General features: G+C 50.6%; 1 protein-coding gene across 1 annotated transcript in view; it reads left to right on the top strand.

Moving 5' to 3' along the window:
• The first annotated feature begins 3,872 nt into the window (after window positions 1-3,872).
• GAB2 (GRB2 associated binding protein 2) overlaps window positions 3,873-25,770 on the top strand; it is a 103,101-nt gene continuing 81,203 nt past the window's right edge. Inside the window, exon 1 of the mRNA XM_075416172.1 lies at window positions 3,873-4,007. Within this exon, the coding sequence (XP_075272287.1) occupies window positions 3,936-4,007 (72 nt within the window). The 5' untranslated portion in view covers window positions 3,873-3,935. The remainder of the gene's footprint in view (window positions 4,008-25,770) is intronic.

Raw genomic sequence — 25,770 nt, 5'->3', positions numbered from 1 at the left:
CTCTTCCCTTCTCCCTTTGCTGAGCCTCTTTCACGGCATCAGAGCGCTGATGCCCCCATCTTTGTGGGGTGAATATGCTTCAAGCTGTCTCGTTATCTGATCAAAGCATACTGTGCTACTATTCCCCCCCCCCCGGCTCATGGAAAGCAGCCGGAGCTGCTGGCGCTGCTGTCTGTCACGCGAAGGAAAGGGCCGTCTTGCGGTTTGGCTTCGACGGCGGTTGCTCTGGGGGGCTCGCCGTGCTCTGTTACGGGGGGTGGAAAGCTTGAAAGGACTCGAGTTCTTGAAAGAGGTGGGTTCTTGTTTTTTTTTTTGTAACCTTGAAAATTCTTGATGAAATAATTAAAAAAAAAAAAGCTGCTTCCATCTAGCTCTGCTGCAGGAACTGTTTCGCGAAGATAAAGTCGGGGTGTATTGTTGTGGGGCTGGATCTCGTGAGACTGAGCGTTCGCTCAGAATCGAGAAGCGGCCGTGCAGCGCCAAGCGGCGCAGCAGATTGTTAAAGCCTGTCCCTGCCCCCCAGCAGCATGTCTCGGTTTGTATTAACCTCGGTATCGGGCATTTCCAAGGGATCAGCGCCTGGCTGGGGTAAGTAGCCCGCAGCATTTCAGCCAGCTGGTCCCTAATCCCGGGGAAATGCCCGGCGTCTCCATCCATCCATCCATCCCAGCCGCTCCCACCAGCGAGCCGGAGCCAGGAGGGGAGTTGCTCTGCCTGCAGCCTGCCCATCTGCCAGGAGATGGCACAGCCCGTTGAAAGAAATTCGGAGCAGGCGGGAGAAGCGGTGGGCATTGTGGTTTCTTTCTTAGAAGTTCTGATTTTCGTATAGATTTCAGTTTCAGCCCAGAAGAAGGAAGCCCGCTGAAGGTGACGATGAAAAACCCCGGAGGTTTCTGCCATAGAAAGTGTAACTTCTTCGTGCACCCCGGCACATGAAACACGCTGCACGAGGGCTTTTTCTTGGAAAGATGTTTCTCTTTCTGCCCTACCCTTATGCGAGGAAGATGATTTCTTACGTGGCATCTCTTAACTTCTCCCTTGCTACGCCTGCTAGTTCTGCCGTTCCCCCTTCAGTTGCTCCTGCTGGCAGAGACGGATGCTCGATGGCTTCGTATAACTCCCTCATCGCGTTTTTCCAACGCAGGGATGTGGTTTTCACAGTTTTCCGCCAAGGCTGCTGGCTGTTAGCTCAGACTCCGGAGGTTTACGCAGTCAGCTGGGGCCAGCCTGAGTTCAGCCTCCGCCGCCGTTGGAGGAACAGCTTGAAGTTGGTAAAACTGTTACGAACATGCAAGCGCTGCCAAATCAGAGCCGCGTTCGTGACGTGCATCGTCTGTAACTCCAAGGGGCGTTGGGGGTGGTGTCTCTATTCCTGGCCAAATGCTTTCGGTGGGGCCAGCGTTACAAGGCGTCGTAACGTTACGTGCATTGGATCCTGTGCAATCTGGCAGCCTGAAGCCAGGATTAGCTTGCTGTTCCCGCTCTGCGTACAGCCACGGTGGAATCAGGGAGACACGTTCACGTTGTTTCGCGCGTTTCTCTGCGCAGAGCTTCTCTTTCACGTTCGAGGCGGCAGCAGATTTAAGTGTACAGAAAATGCAACACGTTTCCCATCCCAAAGTCCCAGCCATCTGAGGTACGTGGGTCAGGCATTACCAAAGGCATGAAAAAAAACAATTCGCAGGGGTGCTTCGTGTTTTGGGCGCTGTTCAGATACATCTTTTGGTATGACCAAGTTAGTAAATGTGATCCAGAACAACGGATGAGCGAAGAGAAAGCTTTGTACAGCAAGAGAGCAGGGTAATGAGCCAAAGGCTGTCACAGAATACGTGGAATAATTCATTCCAATTCACACGATGATAATTACGGAGCATTTCTTTAAACATCCGTCGCCCAAACGTAGTGTTTCAGCTCCGCATGGTGAAAGTTGTTAACACAAAAATGCGGACGGGGTTCTTTGCAACTGGTTTGCAGACCAATACCACTTTGCATCGGTGTAGGTGTGAGTGAATTCCTGACGTGTGAATCATTAACATACGCCTTGGAGTGGCTTTGCAGGATACCTGCGTGTCAATCACGACCGTCTGCTCTCAGTTAGATCTTTATAAATCCCTTCTTCTTGGGGAAGATCTCTCCAGCGCGGGTCACCAGGACGCAGTTTTCCCCGTGAATCCCCAGACTGCCTCTAACCGGGGAGAGTTTGCCGGCGAGACCCACTCTCCTGCGGTGTGAGCTGATACAGCTCCAGCGCACTGAAGAAGGCGATGCTGGCTGGGGCCGGCGCAGAACTGGCCTCTCCGTCCTCCCCTGCTCTCGGCTCCATCGCGCACGCCGCGCCGGCGGAGGTGGGCGAGCTGGTCTGACCGCGGCCAGCACCTGCGCAGAGATTGCCCAGCAGTTGGACGGGATCGAGCCCTTCCTTTGGGCAGCAAGAAGGTCGAAAAAAAATCTTCTTTTTCAGCCTTTGCGTTTCACTGGCAGAAAAACAAAGCCGTTGGGAAAAATGCAGTCCTAAGGAATGACATGCTTGTTCTTTAAGGGGTTATTCCCCTCCGTTGTGAATGCATAAGGACGATATGGCTGAACTGTGCTGTCCCCATCTTGCAGAGCGGCGCCGTGCCCACCTCCCACAGGCACTGCGAGTTGCCATTGCTGCTCTGAAGCGGTGCCGGGTCCCTGCGCGAGCAGCGGCCTGGGAAGATCGTTGTTCGACGTCCAGCAGAGCACCCAGCCAGCGCGGAGCTGTTGTTGCACCAGCGATGGCACCAACACCTAAGGAGGCACCGTCCCTGCCCACGGAGGTCGGGCGGGCGGGGAAGTCGAGGCAGGGAGGGCTGAACGTGCCTGAGCAGGTTCGGGGCAGAGCTTTCCACAGGTCGTGGAAATCCAACCCCAGTGGTATTTTGCTAATAAGCAGGCAGTGCGAGCGTGTCATGGGCTGGGAGGACTCGGCCATAAAGAGCTTTTCTGGGTGTCGTGGCCGGGTTTTTGTTTTGAAGGGTGCAGCAAAAGGAGGGTTGGGGCATAACCGCACTTCGCAGGGCTGTGGAGGGAAGCTTTATTGCTGCTTGAGCTGGGGATGGGATCAGACTTTTAAATGTGCAGTGTTTCTAGATGTGGAAGATGATAGTTAATCTCAGCCAGGGTGTGATACGCTGTAACACAAAACCCGGCGTGTCTGCATGAGACTCCGACAGCAGTCAAAATCCCCTTTCAGTGGGCACAGCTCCATTATTTAAAAATCAATAATAAAATATGAAGCTTTTATTGATTCTCCTCTTTTTTTTGGTTTTTTTTTTTTTTTTACGTTTTATTCCCCCCCCCCCCCCCGTCCAGGAGGGATTTTTGCTATCGCTGGTGTTTCGGCTGTTCCTTCCCCAACCTCTTTGTTTTCCGATGGCACCTCCATCTCGCGTGCAGCCCCCCGAGGGTGACAGCCACCCCTCTGCTTTCTGGGGTGAGAAGGATCTTTCCCATCGGGATGAGGGGAGAGGGGCTGGTGGGATTAAACCTTGCGGTGGAGGGTTTGGGGGGGGACACACACGACACGATGCAGGCAGCGCTGGGCTGCGGTGCGGATCACCTGCTGCGGTGCGGGTGAAGTTTCCATATAGGTGCTGTATGGGGGGGTGGGGAATGGGAAAGGGGGGGTTCGCTGGGGTCCAGGCACCCTCTCGGTTCCCCGCGGGGTTTTGTGTCTTTAACGCGGGCTGGCGGGGCGCCGGGCCGGGCGGGAGGCGGGGTGAGCCGGGGAAGGAGCCGGTTTCCTGCTTCCCCGCTCGGCTGCGGGCGGGGGAGGCGCTTGCCATGCCCACATCCCTCCCCCCACCCACCCATCATCCACCCACCCACCCCCTCCACCCATCCCTGCATCCCTCCCTCCATCCCTGCATGGGCCGGCGCTGAGCGCCGGGAGGCAGCGCCCGGCGGCCGCGATGAGCGGCGGGGAGGTGGTGTGCTCGGGCTGGCTCCGAAAGTCACCGCCGGAGAAGAAGTTGCGGAGATACGTAAGTCTCAGACCCAAAACCCGGCTCATCTCCGCCAAAACCGGGTTTCCCCCCGCCCTCGCCCCCAGAGCCGGTATCCCCCCTTCCCCTCCATCCTCTCCATCCTCCCCCGGCCCGGCTGCACCTGCCGCCGCGGCGGGGGCTCGGCGGGGCGGGGGGGGGCCCCTTACCGGGGTGTGAGGGGGGGGGTGGGGGGGTCGTGGCACCCCAGTGCTTGGGGAAGGGGAGGTGGGAGCGCGGCCGGCCCCCGCACCCGGCTGCGGGGCAGTTTCACGCTGCTCCGTCCTCCGGAGCCGGGCTTTTGGGGGGAGCTTGGCAATACCTTTTCCCCCAAGACTAAAGGTAATAATACATCTCCCCCCACCCACCCCACCCCAAACACCCCCATAACGGCCGCTTCCCCCCCTCCCTATTAATCATTTATCGCTGGAACCCTTTGAAGATAGCCCCGGTAGCGCTCCGATAGCCTTTTGTGTCGTTAGCGGCCGAGATCAAACACTTCAAAGAAGTTGTAAAAAGAGGGTCCAAATGCCAGCTCTGTCACACTCCCCGCTCGCTGAAAGAAAGAACTGTTCTCCGCGCCCTCCGCCTGACGGTCTCGCCGCCCGCCACGAGCGTCGGAGCTGGGCGACGTCGAGCTGCCAGCCTATGACTCGGCACATCGCTCCCCGACACCGAGCCGGGGTCCCGCTCCCCAACTCCCGCCGAGCAACCTCTGCCGGGCTTCGGCTGGCTGGGACGCAGCCTCTGGGAGAGGGATGGGCGATCTCCCCTCCCTGGGAGGGGTTCGCCAGCCGAAATCGCCCTTGCTTTTGCCTGCGTGGGTTTTAGGAGCGGCAGGCGAAACAAGTGCAGCCGGTGTTAAGGATTGATGGAAGCATCACTGCCTACCCTGAGAGGGTGGTGGGTGTCCGTGCTCCCCTAACACAGGCTGGGGCAGGGCCGGAGGGGTATCCGATTTGTGATCCGGTGTTATTAGCCTTGTCCGAAACGGGTGCAGCGCCGCGGATGTCAGCGGTGCCACATCCCTTCGTGTTAGACTGAGCGGCCGGTCGCGCCGGGCGATCCCCTCCTCGTGTGCCTGATCCCCCTTCGAGGGGGGATCGGCTCGGCTGCGGGGTGGAGCTGTGAGGGAATCCGGTTCTTTCGCTCCCTGTCCCCCCCCCGAATGCGCCGAGACAGAGGTGAAAGCGGGTGTTGACATGGGAAACAGCAAACCCCGAAAGTATGCAGGCAGGCTTTGCGGGAGATGGACAGGATGGCTTTGTGCACGCTGAACTGTGGAGGATGCTTTTAGCTTAATGGAGCAAAGCACCTTCCTCTCGCAGAAATCCACTAATTGCTGATCCTGAGTCACTGGTGGCCTTAACTCATCAAACATCGTCGGCTCCCCGGCATCTGCCCCGTGAAAGGGCGCTCACATCGCTTGCTGAATATCCAGCTTGTGCTCCAGCATTCCAGCAAGAGCTGAATAAATCTGCGAAACGCTCTACGTGAGGGGGTGACACGCCGGTCAGCGCTAATTATCAATGTGCATAAGAGCGCTTTTCATCCAGATACAGCCCAAAGTGCTTTGCAAGCCACCTATGTTTTCAAAACATCCTCGTTCCCCCAAGAGGAAGCGCGGCCGTGCCGAGATGTGCCCGGCCGTCCCACGCAGCCTCCACGGGGCAGGAAGCGATGCTGGGCAGATGTCACCCGAGGGGATCTCTGCGCCGGAGCGGTCCCGGCGCTGTGGTCAGTGGGACTTCCCTTCCAGTCACGCCGGTTGTGCCGGCTTCCTGCGTCGGTGGCTGGATTTGAAAACGTCGGGCTTAGCTTGGACTGCGTCTCGCTCGGTGGTGCCTCATCCCGTTGGTTTTTAATGCATTATTATTAATATATCAATATTTATACAACTTTATATAACGTGCGTTCAGGGTGTTGGTGGGTTGATCAGGTTGTTCGATAATGACTCGGAGCAGGTAGACATGGCAGACCCCATGGCTGGACTTGGGTTTTCACGCACAAAAGGCGGGTTTTCGGCCACCGCGGCGTTACGCCGGCCTTTGTACGGGCTCAAAGGGAAGGCGCTGAGCCGCTGGCTGTGCCGCTTTCCTTACGCCTTTGGTTTATATTCTGCTTGGAGACCTCAAAGGAGGAATCTCGGGCTGCAGGATGCTGCTAATCGGGTTTGAAGTTCCTGCTCTGGCTGTATTGACACAGGGTAGATGAGAGATTTATTTTTTCTTTGACAAGTGCCTTTCAAATGTACGTGTCTGCACATGGGTGTGTTGCTGCTGCTGACCTTGGAGCGCTGTGCTTTTACAAGCCTGGTTTTGTTTTGGTTTTACTTTTCAAGGAGATCCTTGGCAAGGCGTGAAGGTGCTAAATTTTCTTTCTAAAACTCCCATCCAGGGTGGCTGGGGAAGGGGACTCTTTGCCACACCTGATCCACACAGCGTAAATTGATCCGCATTTACAGCGAGATCTGCTCAGTTTCACTTCAGAGGATTGCGTTCATGTGAGATTGTGGGACATTTGATGTCGGACCTCTTCGTACAATGCTCTGGAAAATATCAGGGTCCGGAGTTTCTCTTCCGTTGGGTGACATGCATCTGATCAAACGATGACTGCTTCAAGGTTGAGACAAATTGTGCCTCTTTTCTGTCTCGTAATTGGGGATCGGGGTTCCTGTAGACCCTAGGCTACTTAGCTGTGATCTCAGACGAGCCCTGTAGCTGCTACTGTAGTATTGATCATAAAAGGTAACCAAACAATTGAAGATCAGTAGTAATGGAGATACCAAAAACCACCTTCCACCTCCATTCTGCTCAGGACGCCAAGATCCATCGTCCGCTTGCCTGATTTATTTTTTTTTTCCAATCGCTTTTGTACCTTCATCTAATCATAGAATGGTTTGGGTTGGAAGGGACCTTTAAAGGCTATCTAGTCCACCCCCCCTGCCATGGGCAGGGACACCTTCAACTGGATCAGGCTGCTCAGAGCCCCGTCCAACCTGACCTGCAATGTTACCTCGGATGGGGCATTGACCACTTCTCTGGGCAATCTGTGCCAGGGTTTCACCACCCTCACTGTAAAAAATTTCTTCCTTATATCCACTCTAAATCTCACCTCTTTCCGTTTAAAACCATCACCCCTTGTCCTATCACAACAGGTCCCACTAAAAAGCCTGTCCCCACCTTCTCCCCTTCTGACTTCCATGCAGGGAAGGGTCTCCTTGTACACAGCCAGAACGCACAGAGCTGTCCTTTAATTCTCTTCCTGGCTCCTCCTTAAAACACCCACGAAAAAAAAGTTTAAAAAAAAACCCCATTCCCTAAACAAAACCCTTGGCTTTAGTTGTGCGACCGGTGAGCCGAGACCAGCGCGTGTTGTGCCGGTCTGCACTGACTCACCGTCTCCTGGTGCTCTCCCGCTGGACGTGCCTGTCTGTTGTCTCCCGAGTTCGACGTGGGTTGAGAGTGGTGGTTGGTGTCTGGCCGCTGCCCGGCATGGTGGGCTGCAGGGCTGGGCTCTCTGGCAGAAAAGCAACGTGAAAAATAGCTGCTGTCGTGTAGAGGAGCTCTTAGCTTCCTATCGTTAAATCAGCGCGCTTTGCCTGCTCGTTTGTGTGCTGTGAAGTCAGAGTGTTTTCTGTCTGGCTGAGATGTGTGTCTACAGCTCCGACTAGAAGAAAAGCTTCTCGCCTCGTACAGTCCTTTAGTGCTCAGCCACACACACACACACTGGTTGAACTGGGGGGAGAGTCTGGCTTTGTGCATCAGTGGGCATTTTCACATCGAGCGGAAGCAGTTGAGTCCAGGCCATCGGAAGACCTGCTCCTCTCCGGTGGGGTGAGCAGAGCAGGTCGAGGGGGGTGTAACGGGCTGATTTACTGATCACAGCCCTGCTCCCAGGGGTAACTCCCCAAAGAAGAAGTTTGTGTGGGCCCTGAAGTAGACCCCTCGTATGTCACTTGAAGGTGCTTAGCAAGTATGTCCTCATTACGTGGGGATGTGGGATGTGGGCTGAAGAAGGACCATGGGAGCAGAGAAGTCTTGGGCTGCTCAAATGGTGGAGGTACCAGGTGGAGACTGACACAGTGCTCATCAGCATGAAATTTTAGAGCAGAGGGAGAAGAAAGGACAACACTTTAACTCTGCAACAAAATACAAAAAAGATGGGTATTAAGCAAAGTGATCTTTACTTTTTCTCTTCTCTCTATGGAGCTTTAGTGCGTCACTATCGTGTTCAGCTGTGCTGTGCCTGATTCAGGATGCTCCCCTCTACCAAAAAAATAGGGCAACAGTTGCAGAGGCTCCAGAGAAGAGCACCAAAATATGAGCAGAAACATAGAAAACATGGAAAGACTGAAGGAAGTGAGGTTGTTTAGTCTAGGAATGAGAGGAGAAATAACAGTCCTCGAGTATGTCAAAGGTAGCTGCGAAGGGGAAGGGAGTAAACTGTTCTCCGTGGCCGGTGGTGGGAGGCCAAGAAGTGCTGAGCTCGAGCTGCGGCAAGGGAAAGAAGTGTCGGGAAAAATCTCCCTCGCCTCTGATCGCCAGAGTAGCAGAGCAGCGGAGCAGATGGTTTGAGATGGGCTCCGAGTCTCCATCGGTGGAAGTTTCGCAGAGCAGGTTGGCCAAACGGCGCTTCAGGAGAGCTGATCCTGTTTCGAGGCAGTGGAATAAATGCGACAAATTCTCCAAAAGTCCCTTCCAGGGCTGGTTTAGGTGGTTTTATGGATTTTGAGCCTGAACTCGGGAGGGAGAGCAAAGAGGCTTTAGGGCACAAATGATGTCACCCCGATCAGCTGGTGGGACTCAGGGAAGTCCTCTGACCAAGTGCAGACAAGTTCTTTGTAGAAAGTTTTGACAGCACTGAGCTGCTTGGCTTTGGGTCTTTTTCCAGCTGTCAAGCTGCCTTGCTGCACCCAGCTCCTCCTGTGTAGTCTCCTGGCTTGACTCAAAAAGGCCATCAGACGTTTTAGCTGTTGTCATCTGCCCTGTGATTCAGAGGAGGGAGGAACACTTGCTCCACCAGAGAAGGTTCTGCATATCAGGGGGTGCGTTTCGCTTGCAAGGGCAGTGCCCGCCAGTGCTCCTGCAGCACCACCTCTCTTGTGCAATGCTGCGCAAAGGTCACCCTCCGTGGCTTGGTTCTCTGCTGCATCATTGCTGATGAGTCAAAATACACAGCCTCTTCCCTGCAGCTTTCTCATGGGGTCGTTTTGTTTGGGTGCATTCCTGTGCCCACTGTAACATCTTCTGGGGACAGGCAGATGGTGGTGTGTTGTCATCATGGTACTGTTGATCGAAGAACTTGCAGGTACTTGAGGGATGGTTGGGGGGATGATGGAGTCAAACTCTTCTTGATTGTGGCAGGTGACAAAACAAGGGGCAACAACCACAGCCCAGCTTCAGAGGTTCAGGCTGGGTCTTAGGGGAAGCTCCTCCAGTGGGTGGGTCCTGGTGTAGAGCAACAGCTTCTCACAGACGCTGCAGGGTCTCCATCTTGGGAGGCTTTCAAGACTAGGCTAGAGAAAATCCCAGCAGTCGTGTCCGTAGAGGTAAGGAGTCCATGTATTGTGTGGGGAGGGAAACCGGTGTGTTTTCCTGGTGCTTTGGCTTTGCTAAGACAGCTTGAGTGAATCTTCAGCTGTCTGTCATGACTTCAGAGCTGGCTAATGGTCCTGGCGAAGTCCGCGTTGGACGTAAAAGATGGTGGCAAAGCACAGGTTGAACTTAAGAAAAACAATGTTTAAGGAAAGTGTAACAGGAAGCTGGCTTCATTTCTCTTTGGAAGACAGCAGAAGTGATACTGAAACCCCCTTTTTTTTTTCTCTCTTTTAGTGAGTGTCAGATGCAAGAGGTGATGTAATAGTGTTTACCAGACCGAAGCACATAATTTATAGTAATGACTCAAAGGCAGGGCAAATATTATTTATTTGGATTACAGTAGCAGCTGAGGTGACTGGGATTGGGGCTCGATGCGCTGGGTGTTCAGTGAGCACACGTCTGCCCCAAAGGGTCTGGTCGGATGGGGAAACCGAGGCACAGAGCAAGTCAGCGGTTTGGCTGCGCTTGTGTTTGGGGTCATTCCCACAGCTGGGAACTCGACTTGTGTCCAGTTCTGGGCTCCCCAGTTCAAGAAAGATGAGGAGCTACTGGAGAGAGTCCAGCGGAGGGCTACGAGAATGATGAGGGGACTGGAACATCTCTCCTACGAGGAGAGGCTGAGGGAGCTGGGCTTGTTCAGCCTGGAGAAGAGAAGGCTGAGAGGGGACCTTCGAAATGCTTATAAATATCTGAAGGGTGGGTGTCAGGAGGACGGGGCCAGACTCTTTTCAGTGGTGCCCAGCGACAGGACAAGGGGCAACGGGCACAAACTGAAGCCGAGGAAATTCCAGCTGAACATGAGGAAGAACTTCTTCCCTCTGAGGGTGACGGAGCCCTGGAACAGGCTGCCCAGGGAGGTTGTGGAGTCTCCTTCTCTGAAGATATTCAAGACTCGCCTGGACGTGGTCCTGTGCAGCCTGCTGTAGGTGACCCTGCTTTGGAAGGGGGGGTTGGACTAGATGACCCACAGAGGCCCCTTCTAACCCCTAACATTCTATGATTCTGTGACTTTGATCTATCACTTCTACCTGAGCCAGGGGTTCCCGAGCTGCTCGCAGGCTGCTGGGGATGTGTGAACTTATGGAAAGGGATTGCAACAGGTCCATAGAAGTACGTGGTACTTCCAGGGGGGATTTAGACAGTGAGGGTGTCAAGGTCACCTGGGGGCTCTCCGAGATTAATTGATCCAAAAGGTTCGGAAATTAATGCTTTAACTCTAAACTGCCCTTCCTTTCAGTACTCCTTTCAAGTCTTTAAAGTCTCGCTGCCCTATTGTAATGCTTAGATGGATCTCACCGCACCTAACAGTCATGATGAAGTGTATTTATCCCAGGAAAAATGAGGAGAGACTTTGATTTACTCCAGGGTGCGCAGAGAGCAGCCATAGAGCTGAAACAGCTTTCTCAGCTGCTGTCGCTGCTGCTCGGCGTGACCTCTCCTTCACCTCTCAGCCCTTCGCCATGGGATAGTCGCATCCTGCCGAGGACTTGGGCAAAAAAAAGTTAAGCCCAGGATCAATAATATGCAAAAGCTTGTTATCCCACACCATCCTTTGGCTGGTAATTTTATGGAATTTTAATTGCAGCACACCTAGGCCTATCGTCTGGCCGAGAGGCGTCGTGTAAATACAGGCTGTTGTGATTTCCTCATGCCGAGCTGCGAGCGGGAAGCCCGGCTCTGCCTCCGGGTTGTTGAGAGCCTGGCCCATGGCACCAGCTGGGGCACCGGGCTCCGGAGAGGCTCCCAAAGCTGCCGAGCATCTAGAAAGTCTCCTGGAGCATCCTTTGTCCAGGGAAGCAGTGGAGTCACCGTCCTTGGAGGGGTTCAAAAAACGCATAGATGTGGCACTTTGGGATGTGGTTTAGCAGGCATGGTGGTGCTGGGGTGATGGTTGGACTTGATGATCTTAGAGGTCTTTTCCAACCTATGATTCTATGATTACATGGACCTCTGCCATGGGTCACTGAGCAGCACCTACAGCAGCACGCCTTGCATTGGGCAGTGCAGATACATAAGCCAGGAGCAGACCTACCCTCCAGAGTTTCATTTGGTGTCTCCGTGGTCTCACAATGGCTCCTGTAATTCTGTACACATAATAAAAATAGCTTGAGAAAGAAAAAGCCCCTTTCTTGTTTGCACATCAGTTGATCTCTGCCTTATCTCTGGTCCTTCCCCAGCACGCAGCACTGCGGGCTCTAAAGGAGCAGTGCAGGGAAAGGCTGAGTTGGGTTTTTGTTTGCCTTTTCCAGTTTCTCATCCCAGCTGAGAAGTCATCAGTGTTAGAAATGACTTGTTCACACCCTTGCACGCTGCTATGTTAATATCCCACCATGGCTGGATGCTTTTAGGCAAAAGCTTTCAGAGTTACTGGCCTGGAAATGCCGGTGCCAAGCGGTTCAGGTCTCTCCCTCACAGAGGGACGGGTGGGATTGCTTCTCCTTAGGCTTTTTCAGTCTAAATCTGGAGAAGTTAGATCAGTACCTGAACACCTTGCTTCCAGGTGAAACCAGCTTTGTGCTTATCACAGATTAAACCAGCAGCAAATTGGTAGTGAACGCGGGAGCCTGTACGGATGCAGTCAGCACAGAGCATCGCTTTTCTTTCTTGTTCATCATTATCAACAGAAAAAGCAAATATTCAGCACGTGGAACTGCAGAGAGCAGAGCTGAAACTGTAAGAAGAGATCCAGACCGTGTGCACGCCTCCAGGCAAACGCGCTTGCACCGAAGGTGTGCCTGCACCCACCTGGTTTTACCACGCACCGAGAGGAATTCCTCAAGGGCACCTTGCAAAGCTGCCCGTGGGCTCGTACGGATGGCATCCGTCATATCTAGCCATACAGCAATTTAACTATGTGCTGTATTTGGAATCATAGAATCATAGAGTCATTGAGGTTGGAAAAGACCTCTCAGATCATCAAGTCCAACCGTCAACCCAACACCACCATGCCTGCTAAATCATGTCCTGAAGAGCCCTATCTACGTGTTTTTTGAACCCCTCCAGGGATGGGGACTTCACCACTGCCCTGGGCAGCCTGGTCCAATGCTTCACCACTCTTTCAATCGAGAAATTTTTCCCAATAGCCAATCTAAACCTCCCCTGATGCAGCTTGATGCCATTTCCTCTCATCTTGTCACTAGTTACCTGGGAGAAGAGACCAGAGACCAACAATAATAAATAAATAATAAAAATAAAGAAATAATAATGAAAAATAGTTAATAATAATAATTTTAAAAGTCAGCCTCGGTCCAAAAAAAGCTCATGGTCGTCTTTAGCTTGCAAGCTGTGCCTTTAAAGAACGAGAGGAAAATCTGAGTGCTGGAAGCATGTGTTTCTTGCTGCATAAGGTAGCCAGTGGTGCCTGTTTCTCCAGTGAATCTGGAATAATTTCATGCCAGCAAGCTCGGGAGGGGGACGACGACGACGCATGATTTCATCTCTGGATTTGTCTTTTTTGTATTCTGTTCCTTTTTTTTTTTTCCTGAGGTCTTGCGCAGTTTTCCTGGAGAAGGTTGGGATCTGGGAAATCTTGCATCAGTCTGGTTGTCTGCATTACACTAATACCTAGAAATGAACTTCCCCATCCAAATGTGAATATTCTCACCCCAAAATGATGCCTGTTCAGGATGGGAGGTTCACTCTTGGGCCAGAAATGGGACATTTTTATTTATAGTTTAAATCTGGCTTTGAGGCAGGACCAGTTGAGAACAGCTCTTAGACATTTCTGTATTAAGTGTTCAGATTGCTTCTTCCTTTCCGTGGCTTGGAAAGCTTTTCCGTCTCTGCCTGCTCTGGACTCTTCTTCACACGGCCTCCGAATTTTTAAATCCTGTATGTTCGGTCTCTCTTTTTCCTGTAATCTATTGATAGAAATATGGTATGGTGGTGGGGGTATTATTATTTATTATTTCTTTTGCTTTGCAACGCCTTTTGGACATATCCAAAGTATTTCCGTCGTGTCTTCTGGATTGAAGATGCTGACCTAATAGCATCGCAGTACTTGTTATGCCTCTTATTCCATTTAAACCTGGTATTTTCCAAAGGCGTTTGCTTTGGAAGGCATTTAGACATCTCTTTGGTGGAGTTCCAGCTCCTGCATCCATATGGTAAGATGGAAATAACATTTTGAGTCAAAGATATGTGGTCTTTTGAATTTTGTAGATTTTCAGCGATTATATTTTCCTGATGATCACAGCTGCTGCCTCGCCCATTCAGGTTCCTTGCTGACCTTCTGAACATCCCCGCGGACTTTGCTGTGGCTGCCAAAGGACACAAGCTGACTTGCTGAACAAAATCCTTGGCCCCTTAATGTAATACCCGAACGGGGATTATGTCTCCTTTCCAAAACCGATTAGTAAACCTTCCTTTCCCTTTTCTGGTGACTTTCAGGTGTTTTCTAAATTTTCAGCTTCAAGGAGCTGTGTCACACATACATTGGAGGTCTGGCACTGTGTGCTGCTGTTGAACTCGGTGATACTTAGGTTTGTCTGCATTTTTTAATTTCATAGTACTGTCAGTAATCGTGCTAAACGGGGTTCTTAGTCATTGCTACCGATCTGTTCTGCAGATCTTCATCCATATACTTATTTAAGCATCTTTAGGGCTTTTTGTTGTTTATTTGTAAGGGGAATATGTAGTTTTTTGACTGCTCCCTGGATGCTCTTGGCTTGAAACAGCTCTCCGTGGAAAAAGGAATGTTAGCTATGTAATTCAGCTCAGGGTGTCGGTACTCCTTAGTTGCCTCTCCCTTGAAAAGTCCTGCTCGCCACCCCTACAGAGGCCTCCTCGGCACCTCCAGATCTCTTTCCTTGTCACCCCATTTCCGTGCGGGTGCTGTGCTTGAAAGCCATCTGGCCCAGGAAGGGGCAAACACAATAAATGCCCCTTCTGGCTTACTGACAGCAGAAGATAACCGCTCTGTTTCCATGCCGTCAATAATGCACATGGTTCCTGTGATTCTGGGTCTCTGCGTTGTTCCTAAATAACTCCCTCCCGAGAGGAAGCTCCCAGGAAAACCTCGTTTGCTTTGACCCAAGGAGAATCGATGACTTGAGGCTAGTGTTCTGCCTCCCTCACCTGCTGTCCACCGCTGATAACGTCAGACTGGAGTTTCCAGTGGGGCAACGGGGAATAGAAGGGGTCATTGTTTTAGGGGGTCAGGGCGCGGGGTGGCAGGAGAGAGGGGAGCGGAGCTGGCACTGACTCTGTCCCTGGACTCGGCACTGGTGAGGCCGCACCTCGAGTACTGTGTTCAGTTTTGGGCTCCTCACCACGAGAAGGACATTGAGGTGCTGGAGCGTGTCCAGAGAAGGGCAACGAGGCTGGTGAGGGGTCTGGAGAACAAGTCTGATGAGGAGCAGCTGAGGGAGCTGGGGCTGCTTAGTCTGGAGAAGAGGAGGCTGAGGGGGCACCTGATTTCTCTCTACAGCTACCTGAAAGGAGGTTGTAGTGAGGTGGGGGTTGGTCTCTTCTTCCAAGTAACTAGTGATAGGAAAAGAGAAAATGGCCTCAAGTTGCATCAGGAGAGATTTAGACTGGATATTAGGAAAAATTTCTTTACTGAAAGAGTGGCCAGACATTGGACCAGGCTGCCCAGGGCAGTGGTGGAGTCCCCATCCCTGGAGGGATTCAAAAAACGTGTAGATGTGGCACTTTGGGATATGGTTTAGCAGGCATGGTGGTGTTGGGTGGACGGTTGGACTTGAGGATCTGAGAGATCTTTTCCAACCTGTGATTCTATGATTCTATGATTCTGAGCCCCACTGCTGCCTCCAGACCAGTCTTATGTTACCCATAGTGGCAGCCGTGCAGACAGTGAGCAGTGATCGTGGCAGGCTGAAAGCCTTTGAGGAAAAGGAATAAATAAAATGAATGAAAGAAAAAAAAGGAAAAAATGCAGAAGAGATGGGATGTGGGGAGCGACAGGGATTGTATGGGGTCCTCTTGGTTGTGCCAGGGGGAAGGAGATGCTGAGAAATAATGCAGGCTGGTCCCTGCAGGAGACCAGAAATTGGGAGTGAGGTTTGAACCTAGTCCTGACCGCTTGGATCCCTCTCTGAGCCCTCTGCGTGCACGGAGCGAGGCAGGGCAGGGAGTGGGGAGTTTTCCTGCCAGCGATCAGGACTTTATCCTGCAGCAATGTGTGTGTGGGTGGACCCCTGACACCAGAGACTTTAGAGAAGGGTGACGAGAGTGATTAGGAGCCTGGGAAAGCTTTACACGACAGGCCTCCGAAACAGCGAGGGGCAGCCACCTTCCAAAGAAACTGAGTGAGAACGCGGCCTGACAAAAGCCCGTGGGGCTGCCATCCATGCAGAGAGGGGCCAGCATTTTAGCTCAGCTTGGGGGACTTCTGGCAGGAGCACCCCAAGGTCCTTTTCCCAGGAGGTAGCCCAGAGTGCTTGGCACATCACCAAAGCACAGTGGGCTCTCAGTGCAAGCGGTGGGTGTCCCACCACCCTGTCGCCTGAACCCTCTAGTGGAGAGGTGAGATTCGCGCTTGGGAGAGGTGATCAGAAACATCTGGTCCTTCCACATCAAACACAGAAGGGGGAACCAGTCACAGATGTTAAATCCTGCAAGATCTTCTTGTCTCTGCATCCTCCAGCAAGTTCTGCCTCCGCTATAGATGTGTGATGGGGGAGAAACATGCCTCCTCCTACCGAGTCTGAATTCACACCTTTTAAAGGAGATGAGACATGAGTAATGCGAATATCTGCAACGGTAGAAGTTGATACCCTGAAGAAAACACTGGAAAGGAACAAAATTGGTGTTTTGAGGTTTAAACCAGTCAGCCAGTTGAGGACAGATCTTTCCCAGCTTCACCTGCCTTTTCAGAGAGTTTCCACTTGCAACGGGATGTGCTTAGGTCTGAAACTAGCTAGATCCGTCGCCATAGCCATGGTGTTGCTCCCAGAGCCGCATTTTGAGCTCCTGCCTTGCACTCCCTTCAAAGGCAACCCAAGGGAGGGCCTGAAAGGATCAGGCCGTTGTCTCAAACACTTGCAAAACGTGTTGGCTGAGGCTTCGACTAGGAATCAATCAATACACTCCTTTTAGCTTCACATCAGTACAGCCAGCTGACGTGCAGACGGGCTGATGTATCATGTGCTGTCACCGGGAGGTGTGCCAAGGAGCGAGGTTTGAAGGCAGAGTTATGTGCAGAGAAGAAGGTTGTCTGCAGGGTTGTGTTTTTTTTAATACTGAAAGCACTTCACGTGCAGCAGAAGGCAGGGTGTCTTACAAGCTGGTGGTGTGGATGGTGCTTCACAAAATACTCTGTGCTCGATAGTGTGCGATAGATGTTCACAGTGGGGCTGGAAATGCGTATTTCATAGAATCACAGAATCACAGAATGTTACGGTTTGGAAGGGACCTCTGGGGATCATCTAGACCAACCCCCCTGCCGAAGCAGGTTCACCTACAGCAGGCTGCACAGGACCGTGTCCAGGCGGGTCTTGAATATCTCCAGAGAAGGAGACTCCACAACCTCCCTGGGCAGCCTGTTCCAGGGCTCCGTCACCCTCAGAGGGAAGAAGTTCTTCCTCATGTTCAGACGGAACTTCCTGTGCCTCAGTTTGTGCCCATTGCCCCTTGTCTTGTCACTGGGCACCGCTGAAAAGAGTCTGGCCCCATCCTCCTGACACCCACCCTTCAGATATTTATAAGCATTTCTAAGGTCCCCTCTCAGCCTTCTCTTCTTCCGGCTAAACAAACCCAGCTCCCTCAGCCTCTCCTCGCAGGAGAGATGTTCCAGTCCCCTCCTCATCCTCGTAGCCCTCCGCTGGACTCTCTCCAGTAGCTCCTCATCTTTCTTGAACTGCGGAGCCCAGAACTGGACACAGTACTGCAGATGGGGCCTCACTAGGGCAGAGCAGAGGGGAAGGAGAACCTCCCTCGATGAGCTGGCCACATTTGTCTTGGGGTGGCTGGAAACTGGACCTCATGCATTGGTCTGGGTTGGATCTGAAAAAGGGACGTAAAGCAAATTATGTCCTGTGCTACACATAGGATGTTTAGGAGGCTTTTTGTATGAGATTTTCATTAACGAGGGTGTTTGATGAAAATATTCTTTTGTGACGTTTCTGTGTCCATCCTGCTTCTTGGAGGAGTCTGCCATGACCCACTCAGTGCCATTAAATGCTGTCAGTACAGCTAGGTGGGGTGAAGCACGGACCTGCTGCTCTGACCTGCTCATAATTTCAGATGGGATTGAGCTGTTTGAATACCACTTGGGGATGAGAACCTTCAAGATTTACATTCGTAATGAAGAAGAAGAGCTTTTAAAGCCTATTCTTTGCATTTCTTTGTATCTGAAGCCTCCCACTAACACACCGTAGCTGGGGTTGTGGAGGAAAGTGAGAAGTCAGAATGTCCTGTCTAGGGTTTACATGCTCCCCTCTGCTGCGTGCGTTACTGCTGAATCACCTGTAATTTAGGCAAGGTTTAACCTGCTTTTTTTCAGTGTGGAAGGGCCTGGTTAAAACTTTGGATTTGTTTCCTTCAAAGCATGGGAGAATTTTGACTAATTACACATATTTTTTAAAAAATAAAATATCAGTTTGCTAGAAAAGCAGACATGAAAGCGTGATCAGAAACGCAGCTGCGGTGCTCTCGAAGTTGTATCTCAAACATCCATCCCGGTCGGTATATATTCCTGGTTATTCTCATACCTGCTTCTCTCATTTTCCCACCTTTATCCTTTTGTACCCAAAACTCAGTGGTGTGGGCTGGGCTTAGATTCATTTTCTTTCCCCCAAGCTTTGGTCCTTGCAGTTTCAACTCTGTCACTAATATTCATCCGTCTACCCAAAATATTACAGAGTCTTGGCATCATAGCACTGAGGTGGGTTACAAAGACAAAAGGTTTTAGCCTTGCACATCCCAACAGAGCACAGAGCTGGTGCAAGGGGTTGGGCAGCCAAAGGGTTTCCAACCTTTGCACCCTTGCACTGCCAGGTTGCTTGCTGGACTCTTGGCTCTTTGCTGTCCCTGCTTTACAAGTAGGAAATTAAAGCGTACATGGACGAAGTGAATCTTTTGGGGCCTGCAGCAAGTCCATCAGAGAACTGGGAACCAGGAACCAGCATCCTTCAGCCTCATCTTCATCTTAGCCATTTCTCATCTTCATCTTAGCCATTTCTAAGCTGCATCCCAGCATGTTCTGCCCCTGCAAGCTCGTGTTGAGGAAGTCCAAGATTTCCAAGCCAAGGTCACCTCGCGTCTGCCTTGCCTTGAAGTCCATTGGATGAGTTTAGGGGTGAATTCAGCCTGTTTAAAAACTCAGTCCAGCTGCTGGACAGGAAAATCTGATGGGTGGAAAGTCAATCAGACGTGGGAAAGGAGGGGGAAAAGGCGAGCGGTTGTTGCCAGCGCTGTGTTTGTTGTGGGCTTGGCAGTGGGTTTGTGCCACGCTGCAAAAATTGGTGGATTTACTCTGTTTTGTGGCCGTGCACACGTGTGTGCTGGTGGGTGAACTCAGCTGGGTAATAAGAGTAAATCTTGCTCTGCTTTTGAGAGTCTGGGACTAAAACATGGTATAGTAGTGATGCGTGTAATTTTGTATGGTGAGCCAGTAATTTACTGTGCTGTTTTGGCCATCAACGCAACAGCTAGAGGCTGTTAAGATAATTTAGTGGTGGTTTGTGGTTATAAATACATTTCCATCGTGACTAAGGATTCTAATAGATATTTAATTCAGCCATGGGATTTTTATTATTTTACTTTTTTCATTGCATACTCCCCAGTGTTTCTGTTTTGACTGATTAGTCTTAAGGAATAAGGTGAGGGATGGCTGTTAAATGTTTTCTAATGTATGAAATAGGAGTTGTAAAAGAAAAAAAAACCAAAAATGCAAGATGCAATTATTTTAGTGTAATCCAGTTGTTCAGCAGTGAGGCTCTGAGGTGTCCTCTTAGCTGCTGATACTACAGGTGTGTTGGGTGATGTATAAACCTATTGTAATGCAATTTTTTGTCATAGATGTGCTTTTCATTTGAAATAGTTTGGGTAAAAAGGAAAATAGTCTTCTCCATCCGTCTTGACATCATGCAAGATACGTTGTGCAGAATTAAGAAGCGATTTTTGAAATTTAAACACAACCGCATTCAAATTTCAAGGTGCCCACATATCAACTAGGGACCTCAAAAAGCCCCAGGACCTTAGCCGTGGATTTCCAGCCACGTCCTGCATCCGTACAAAGACCTCCCTTCCACCACTGAGAAGCAAGCAGTATGAGAAGCGGTGTGATCTGCTGTGGGAATGCCTCGGCTCTCCTACTCTGCTGTCTTAATCCGAATAATAACAACAAAAAGTTTGAAGGCTTAGTTTGGAATTGGATAGCCCTCCAAAATAGGCTCTCCCTGGAGATGTCTCCTTCTTCCTGCCGGGCTGGAAAAGCTGTGCTGACAGCCTTTGCGCTTGGATATTTAGGCATCTCCTGGAACCTAGAGCATGAAGGAATGCAAAATAATAGAGGAAATCCGTTGAACTTGTCAAATTTCAGGCGAGCACTTGGTCTGAGCTTTGGAAAGTGTTCCCCTGCACCCTCCCCCACACAGAAAGGCACCTGAGCCAAACTGCAATATTTACAAATATTTTTGAGATCTTTCAGGTTGTGAAGCTCAAACATTTTTGAGATGTTCCAGGCTAGACCCTCTTTCTATAAATAATAGCTCAGGGCTTGAATGGATCTGAGCTCCTGGGAAGTGTGGGCCCCAAACAGGGCTCCCTGCATCCAGAGCTGTGTTGGCTCCGACTCTGTCCTCATGTGCTCACGAGCGGGGGAAGGCATTGCATTGAAAAAAAACCAACAAACTTCTGTTGTTTTGTTATGTTGGAAGGTCTCTGACAGTCTCAAGGAATAGCTGATACCATCTGGTCTATCTTAGGAGTTTGTTGTTGGGAACTTTATCCCCACTCGCCGTCAGGACGATGGGCTGAGCCTGGAGGCGGCAGGCTCGGAGGTTTCATCCCCACAGCTCTCTGTGGGCTGCATGTTTTGGTACCCTCATCTTTCTATTTTATTTCAGTCTTCCTTTCTCCTTGTCTTCCAATTCAGAACATTTGGAGGGTGGTCAGCGGGAACCCACTTCTCCCAGCGTGTCACTTGTTGTGTTTTGCTCACTGAGGACCTGGTTTTACAGCACTGAGTAGAGCCACCTCTGCAAGTCCATCTGTAGATGAGCAGGAATGAGCACAGAAAGGCTAACAGGGCCATCCCCATGCTGCAGAGCATCCCAGAAACCCAGCCCGAACCTCTGCCTCAACACATCGCTGTGCTGCGAGGAGCAACCCCCCCTTCCAAGTAGGACTCCACAAAAACAACACCGAGATGTAAAAAAGCAGTATTATTAACCTGACTTGACACGTGGCAAGGCTGGGCTTGGGAAGCTGGAAAAATCTACATTTCCAAAGTGGTTGATTGGGGATTTCAGTGTGAAACTCTTTCCTCCATCCTCCCGCTTTAAGGTTTCCACAGGGATTACTGGGACGATGCAGGCGGCTGGTATTTCACCCCGCTGTCTCCCCAGCCACGCCAGCACCAGCTCTAAAACCCGTGTCGGGAACAGAAGTTCAGGAACACAGTCTCAACCTTTCCCGGCTTGTTTTTCCCATCTGTTTTTAACAGCGTGTTCTTGCCACTTGGACCTTTCTGGGCTCGATCTTGTGATCCCTGATGTAGTATGACATTTCCAGTTTATTAGGAATGCTTTTGTTTATTTGCTGGGTGGGATTTTTTTCTTTCTTTCTTTTTTTTTTTTTTCCTTTTCCCTAGGTTGTGTGGAGGCTTTCTGCCTCGGCTGCCAATATAAACGTCCCCTCCGTGCCGGGAGGTGCCACCCCCACCCGTCCTCTCTGAAATCAGGACAGTTATCTCAGCAATTGCAAGTCCTTAGAGTGGTTTGGAGACTCTTATTAAACAAAAAGGAAGGCTGATGATTTTTTTCTGCCCTTTTCTACTGTTTCCTGATAAACAGCCAGGTCCTAGAGCGCTGAAATAAAGGAGTTTTTAAAAATTAGTCATCTTTTTATGACTTGGTTAAGGAATAGCAGCAAGAAGGGGCTCGGGGCTTGAGTTTGCAGGTGGCATTTGCAGTTTCCCCAGCCCATCTCTGCTTTTCTTAGCAGATTAAGTTCATTGCCTGTTGCATGCAAGCGTGAGTTTGTTTCTAACCTGAAGGTGGCTGGACCAGACTTCACGTTGCTCCGTCTTTTCATTTGGCATAGAAATCACCGTGCTTCCCTCCAGTGCTGGACAAATATCAACAGATGAGTATCAGTGCCAGGGCAATATTGGCATTGTGGTTCAGCTTTGCCCGTAGAGTGCTGCTCTCTGTAACCTACGTGTCCTTCTCTAAAACCTCCTGTGTTCTCCTTGAAATAAATCAAGTGATACCTTCTGGAGACCTGTTTTCAGTTCCTGGTTGACATAAATCCCACTGTAAGACTTCAAAGATGCTTAGCTGCTTTTTTGACATACTTCAGCCATACCATACCAGCCCGTGAAGCATGCGGTGGTGTGAGAAACTTCAATCTGAGTCCACAGCACTGCTGTTTCATGGGGATCTGAATCCAAAAAGTGTTTTTTAAATTGACAGGAGAATCCTGTGAGCATCCAGCTGGGAGAGGACGGGGTTCGTGGTGGCGTGGGCTCTCATGCACCTCAATGGAGCCACCAGCCCTTGCACCATGAGCAGCAAGTCTCCAAGTCATCTTCTTGGCCTGGGGGCAAGGAGGACATGGGGGGCAGATTGTACATCTCCGTCAGGCTTGTATTTATTAAACTGAACTGAATTTCAACGCCATTCCTAAGCTGGGAGGGTAAATCCAACAATAAGCTGGGAGCAGAGAAGAGGCTGATTCATTTTGGGTTGGTTCAGCCTGCACTTCAGTAAAGCTTCAGGACCAAATCTCTGGTTGCCGTGACCTGTGAAGGATCTTTTGATCAAGCGAAGGTGCTGCTGAACGCCTCTCCTACACCTGTGGTCCTGTACGAACGCAACCCGTAGTCGCGGTCATTTGCTTAACGTGTGGGAAGTCTTTGTTCTTTGCCATCAGGATCATAATATGAGTCTGTAACCATGAGAGCTTGCAACCAAAAATCATTCATATAACCAAAACTATCCAAAAAACCTCGGAAAGTCCCAGGGAGCTCAAAACTGCTTTTTCATTCTTTAAACGTCGGCCTTCCCAGGAAAACAGAGATTCCTCCAGAGACCCCACGACTCTGATTGCTTCCAGCCAAGTAGCAGGGGCACATTTCTGTCCAGTGGATCTGGTTTCTGCATCAGCTTTCCCAGAGACCAGCCTTCATGTCTCTCTGTCTTTCCGTTTAGCATAGAAATCGCTGCGCTTCCCTCCAGCGCTGGAGGAGTATCGTCAACAGATGAGTATCGATGCCAGAGCGATATTTGCTCTAAGGCAAAATGAGCTTCTTTATCCCCCCCCTTAAATGAACTGGAGTCTGTGCCCGCTGCCAGGGATTGCTTGGGACATGCTTTGGGCAGCATCTGCCCGAGGATGCTCCCAAAGACCTCGCCTCCTCCCGTGCAGATTAAGATTTGCCGGTACCTAGCAACACCAAGGTGAACCTCATCTTCCTGTTGCGTTAATTAGTCTTGTTTAATGGCAGATGCCACAGAAATAAAAGGAAACAGCCATAAAAAGGACTGATCGCAAATGCAGCTGCCTTGGAGGAGGGTCAGGGGGACAAGGACCCGGTCCTTAACTGCATCTCTTGTCCAGATTCACGACCAAGGGATATAGAGGATAAAACACCAGGCAGTACCAGACCGCTCTAGATGGATTCATCCGATCTGTTGCGATATGCTGAATTAGCCTTTATGGGTTTATTTTTAACATTGGGGAAGGCTTTGTCTGCTGGAAATAAAATTGATCGATATGCGCTCGGGGTCCTTGTCTGGCTTGAAATGGCTCCGTGATGGATATGCATTGCAGAGCCCTTGGCCGTTGCTCTCCGTGGGCGCTTGGGGTGGGGGGAGGATGAGGATGGGACGGATGCTGCTGAGCCTGGGTGGAATTTGGCTTCTGGGGGCTTTTGGCCCAGGGACAGCAGGGTTTCGTGCCCACTCCAGGACAGCTTTCATGCTGCAGCAGGATAATGAAAATAATGGGGTTTTCTCATCCTCGTGGCTGTTTTATGAGCCAGCCTCTAACAGTGTCCCTATTTCCCCAGGGGAAATGGCTGCTAATTTTTCTCTTCGCTTGTTGGACTTGCCATGGGTCTCCCTGACGGAAGATTTCTGAACAAGATTTTCAGTATTCATAGATTTAACTACATCGTGAAAAAGGGGCCATTAGTTCCTTCAGTTTGATCTCAGATCATTAACTCCACGCTACTGCTTTCCTTTGCCATCTTTTATTCTCCTTGTCCTTCCTAAGGGCTGTTTGTTTTAGATCGCTCTGTGTATCCTTTCAGCAATGGTGCTAGCATATTTATTAGTATTAATTGGCATATGTGCAACAAATGTCACGCAAGGATCACAGAATCCGTTGCCTTGGAGAAATCAGTGTGTTTAGCCCACATGGGGAATCAGAGGCACCGAAGAAACCAGATGGGCATCAGCTGCAGGCATGCTCTGATGGAGCTGACCGTGATTTCTTCCTAAAAGGCAGTCTGGACCTTGCAATCGTTGGTACACGCTTGCTTTGAGCTACTTCAGCTGTGCCCTGGAAACCAGGTGCTACCCAGGTCTTTATTCCAACAAACCTGCTGGATTTCGCACCACCTCCAATCCCACAACGTGCTCCTCTCCCTCCCCCTTGTACCACCCAAAACCCATCAGCCTGCGGTGGGCTGAAGCGGTGCTGCAAGGCGAAAGAGGGAAAAGTTATAATAATAATAACAGTAATAATAGGAGAGACCTATTCTGGAGATGATAATGATAACAAATTTGTCAAGGTGTCATTTCAGAGCTACTTATCTAGCTTTGAAAGCAATGCAGGTGGTAGGAGCAAAGCTGGGACTTTATGTGGACTTGGGAGGTAGAAGTAAAGCCAAGAGGGTGAAAACGAAGGCTGAAGTCCTTTATTAATCGTATTTTTACCCCACTGAGCTGCCTCTCGCTCTTAACAGGGGTCAACAGGCACTTGTTCCCAGTAAACATCCCCCAGCCGACAGGCTGTGCTGCGGAGGGGACTGGGAAGGGGCTCCCGGGGCTGGGCTCAGCCCAGCCGCCCGCCCGTGTCCCGCTGCGCTGGGGGAGTTTGTTTTTCCAGTGCTCCTACTCAGAAACATTTGGCTAAAGGAAAAATTGTGGAGGAGGTTTAGCTCAAGTGAGCACAAAAACATGTGTCCTCGTAGTATATTGCTTGCTGAGTGGTGGTTTGGGGATTTTTTTTCTTTTTTTTTTAAGCATATCTGAGAGCTTGGGAATCATGTGAGGAGGGTGGGGGTGATGCCTTTCAGATGGACACAGGGCTATGTAAATACAAGGAAGGGAAATCTTTTCTGCCTGATGCAAGTTCTCCCAGCCTGTTTTTTCTCTTATTCATACTACTTCTTTGGATAAATGAGTACAAGGATGGCAGAGTCGAAGAAAGCCTTTAAAAGCCTTATCTAAACCCCCTACCTTAAGCTACCATTGTCCCTAGGGCAATCACCCACCCTCTTCCCATGACCCCCAGACATCCCTGCACAAGGAGTGGGATGCAGTGTCGTGTGAAGTCTCCTTTCCTTGCCCCACAACCCAGTCACCATGGGGAAAAAGGGCACAAGAAGCAAAAAATGTTGGATTCTGGACTTTAAATCTGGGGAGCAGAGTTGTCCCCCACCCTCTATACCCAATTTATTCCTGCACACAATCTTCTCTTTCCTGCCCTCCACAAGTTTGTTCTCTTGTCCCAAGTTTGGTTTCTTCTCTCAAGTAACCAGCCATAGGATGAGAGGAAATGGCCTCAAGCTGCGTCAGGGGAGGTTTAGATTGGATATTAGGAAAAATTTCTTCACTGTAAGAGTGGTCAGACGTTGGACCAGGCTGCCCAGGGAGGTGGTGGAGTCCCCATCCCTGAAGGTTTTCAAAACACGTGTAGATGTGGCCCTTGGGGACATGGTTTAGCAGGCATGGTGGGGTTGGGTTGGCGGTAGGACTTGATGATCTTTGAGATCTTTTCCAACCTTCATGATTCCATGATTTCTATGA

Source organism: Opisthocomus hoazin, chromosome 1 (assembly GCF_030867145.1).
Source record: "Opisthocomus hoazin isolate bOpiHoa1 chromosome 1, bOpiHoa1.hap1, whole genome shotgun sequence".
Classification (NCBI taxonomy): domain Eukaryota; kingdom Metazoa; phylum Chordata; class Aves; order Opisthocomiformes; family Opisthocomidae; genus Opisthocomus; species Opisthocomus hoazin.
This window is presented reverse-complemented; position numbering and strand designations above follow the sequence as displayed.